Source organism: Melanotaenia boesemani, chromosome 19 (genome assembly GCF_017639745.1).
Source record: "Melanotaenia boesemani isolate fMelBoe1 chromosome 19, fMelBoe1.pri, whole genome shotgun sequence".
Classification (NCBI taxonomy): domain Eukaryota; kingdom Metazoa; phylum Chordata; class Actinopteri; order Atheriniformes; family Melanotaeniidae; genus Melanotaenia; species Melanotaenia boesemani.
The window spans coordinates 11,012,632-11,016,180 of record NC_055700.1 but is presented as its reverse complement, the minus strand read 5'-3'; the positions used below and the strand labels follow the sequence as shown (position 1 = coordinate 11,016,180).

The window sequence follows — 3,549 nt, the reverse complement described above, 5'->3', positions numbered from 1 at the left end:
AGCCGACGAAGGAAATGACAAAAAAATTCTAACCAATAGGGAACGAGGCTCATCCACAGTTTGATTAACAAGTTTCCGGTTAGTAAATATAAAAGGAACATGCACAGTTTAGGAGGTGTCAGGTGTCTCTTGAGCAAGACTCGTAAACGTCTTTCTGCAAGAGATTACAGTTAGTGCCCTTCCCTAATTTCATCATCCCGAGTTTGAAGCTTTTTCGTCGAGTAAGAATGGTAAGTACATTTTTTTTTGTTTTTGATATGTTTGTTTTGACTTATCCAACTAAATTTAAAAGGTGACAACTCATTAAACTTATTTTCTCTCCAACTTTTTAGTTTTCCCGACAATAAACTAAGACTTAACAAACGGGATGAGCTTTTAAAGCAGTCTATTAAGTTGTATAATTTCTCGACATCTTTTGTTGAACTTAACAGGCGAGTTGAATTTTTTTTTTTTTTTTTTTTCAAAATTCTCGTGCGCACATTGTTGGCGGGAGTGGATGTCTCTCAAACATTTCCGTATTGAAATACGGTTTAAGGGGTTGACAGGGCCGTTATGAAACTACAGTTGCAAACTTTAAAAAGACCACATTTTCAGTAATTGTGTGGTCCTGTCATGTGTTAGGTTAAGTTTTCTTGCCAGGTCTGATACTTTCATGTGAGGAAACTGCAGCTGCGTGTGCATTTGTTCCATGGCTTAACATTCATGTAAAAGTTTTGCTCGTTTCAAATGCGAACTTCTAGTATATGTTTTTGGTTCAGAGGTACTTGTGACAAATCAGGTGACTGTATTCATGCCTCAGTAATTCACAATAGAGCCTTTCTGTTAGTGAAGAGCAATGAACATGTGACTTCAGGAAGTTTTAATATGACAGGGTACTAGGTAAATTAACCTTGACTCTAGTAAGATTATTATTATTATTATTATTATTATTATTATTATTATTATTATTATTATTATTCCCCCCCCTACAGCGTGAGTGCATTTCAGTACACGTTGGTCAAGCTGGTGTCCAGATTGGAAATGCCTGCTGGGAGCTTTACTGCCTGGAACATGGGATCCAGCCGGATGGAAAGATGCCCTCTGACAAGACCGTTGGAAAAGGAGATGATTCTTTCAACACCTTCTTCAGCGAGACCGGAGCTGGAAAGCATGTCCCCAGAGCAGTTTTTGTGGACTTGGAGCCCACTGTCATTGGTAAATGTTTCTGGATGAACTTAGAGTTCTTAACTGAGTATCTGCAAACATATTCATTTGAGTTTGTTTCCTAAGATGAGGTGCGTACTGGAACGTACCGCCAGCTGTTTCACCCTGAGCAGCTCATTACTGGCAAGGAGGATGCTGCCAACAACTACGCCCGTGGTCACTACACCATCGGTAAAGAAATCATTGACTCGGTTCTGGACAGAATTCGTAAACTGGTAGGTAAAATTGTGAGCAGAATTTATCATGTCTGTCACTAAAGTCAGAACTAATAAGGTTTTCAATCTGTTTTCAGTCTGATCAGTGTACTGGTCTTCAGGGCTTCCTGGTCTTCCACAGCTTTGGTGGAGGTACTGGCTCTGGTTTCACATCCCTGCTGATGGAGCGTCTTTCTGTGGACTATGGCAAGAAATCCAAGCTGGAGTTCTCAGTCTATCCTGCTCCTCAGGTGTCCACTGCCGTGGTGGAGCCCTACAATTCCATCTTGACAACCCACACCACCCTAGAGCACTCGGACTGTGCCTTCATGGTTGACAACGAGGCAATCTACGATATTTGCCGCAGGAACCTCGATGTTGAGCGTCCCTCCTACACCAACTTGAACAGGCTGATCAGTCAGATTGTGTCCTCCATTACTGCTTCTCTTCGTTTTGATGGTGCTCTCAATGTTGATCTGACAGAGTTCCAAACCAACTTGGTCCCATATCCCCGTATCCACTTCCCTCTGGCCACCTATGCCCCTGTCATCTCTGCTGAGAAGGCTTACCATGAGCAACTAACTATATCAGAGATCACTAATGCCTGCTTTGAGCCAGCTAACCAAATGGTGAAATGTGACCCTCGCCATGGGAAGTACATGGCTTGCTGCCTCTTGTACCGTGGGGATGTGGTGCCTAAAGATGTCAATGCTGCCATTGCAACCATCAAAACCAAACGCACCATCCAGTTTGTGGACTGGTGTCCCACTGGTTTCAAAGTTGGCATAAACTACCAGCCACCCACTGTAGTACCTGGTGGGGACCTGGCCAAGGTTCAGAGGGCTGTTTGCATGCTAAGCAACACCACAGCTATTGCAGAGGCCTGGGCTCGGCTCGACCACAAATTTGATCTGATGTATGCCAAGCGTGCTTTCGTGCACTGGTATGTGGGTGAAGGTATGGAGGAGGGAGAGTTTGCTGAAGCCCGAGAAGACATGGCAGCTTTGGAGAAGGATTATGAAGAGGTTGGCACCGACAGCATGGGTGATGAGGCTGAGGGAGAAGAGTATTAAACTGGAATTTTCATGTGAACCATCTGCCTTTTTAATACTGAAATAAAATGTTTCTATAAAATACTGTCTCCTTATTACAGCTGTAGTTCGCAAAATTTGGAGATCACCATGTTCAAGTAACCACCAGAGAAATAAGATCACAAACATGTGCCAGACACTCATTTAAATCAAGCTCCAGTTGCTTGTCTCAGCGTGTTTGACCATTATTGCTGCCTGCTATAATTGGTCAAACCCTGAATATGAGGTTGTAATTCAGTTTACATGGAGGAATTAATGTGCCACAGCTTGAAGCTGGAGTACCTGAAAAGGTAAATCCATTAACACTAAACATCCTCTATTCCAGGTGAATTTAGAGTTTGGATGTCCTGGAATAGCTGTGTGAATTTTCACGGCTTTCCAAACTGAACTAAATCAGAATTTACTGGGCAAGAGCAGGTAGAGTATTCTAAATGTCTCATTGCTTCATATATTTAGTCTTATAAGAGAATTAATGCAGTGGTAGCATGTTTTTACAGTAATACACCTGAAATATACAAATTAAAACAAAGGCGTTTTGGCACCTTGACATTTTCTATTTTCCAATCATAGTTTTATTTCTAGAAAGGCACTTGAAACTAAATTTAGAGTGATTTGTGTACTTTTGTGATGGAATTTAGGATGTCTGTATTTTTGATTGAAGGGTATGAGGAAAAGGAAAGTGCATCCTTTTGAAGGTGATAGTTCTCATAGTTTGTGTGCACAGGTTTGGGAGAATAACTACTGGAGTATCTCAATGCGCTGCACAATAGATAACATAAAATCAGCTATACAGAGTATACAGCAACAAATATTTGTAGCAATTTCTTATTCACAACAGCATGTGACACAAACAGCCTGTGAATTGTATTTTTTTTATCAGCATGTTTTAGGATTTGCCTGTATTACACCTCAAAATAACATATATATGTGTGTGTGTGTGTGTATATATATGTGTATATATATATATGTGTGTATATATATATATATGTGTGTATATATATATATATGTGTGTATATATATATATATATATGTGTGTATATATATATATATATGTGTGTAT

The 3,549-nt window shown here is 40.4% G+C and overlaps 1 protein-coding gene across 1 annotated transcript; it reads left to right on the top strand.

The window, feature by feature from the left end:
- Positions 1 to 81: 81 nt before the first annotated feature.
- On the top strand, positions 82 to 2,531 carry LOC121629970 (tubulin alpha-1C chain-like). Its single transcript, XM_041969952.1, has 4 exons — positions 82 to 230; positions 972 to 1,194; positions 1,270 to 1,418; positions 1,496 to 2,531. Exons 1-4 carry the CDS (start codon positions 228 to 230, stop codon positions 2,468 to 2,470), a joined length of 1,350 nt encoding a protein of 449 aa, XP_041825886.1. The 5' UTR covers positions 82 to 227; the 3' UTR covers positions 2,471 to 2,531.
- Positions 2,532 to 3,549: the final 1,018 nt, after the last annotated feature.

Bases quoted from the DNA above. Each gene is read 5' to 3' on its own strand.
- LOC121629970 (XM_041969952.1), top strand. The intron at 1,195-1,269 runs GTAAATGTTTCT...TTGTTTCCTAAG, and splicing joins CTTGGAGCCCACTGTCATTG to ATGAGGTGCGTACTGGAACG. The intron at 1,419-1,495 runs GTAGGTAAAATT...ATCTGTTTTCAG, and splicing joins TGGACAGAATTCGTAAACTG to TCTGATCAGTGTACTGGTCT.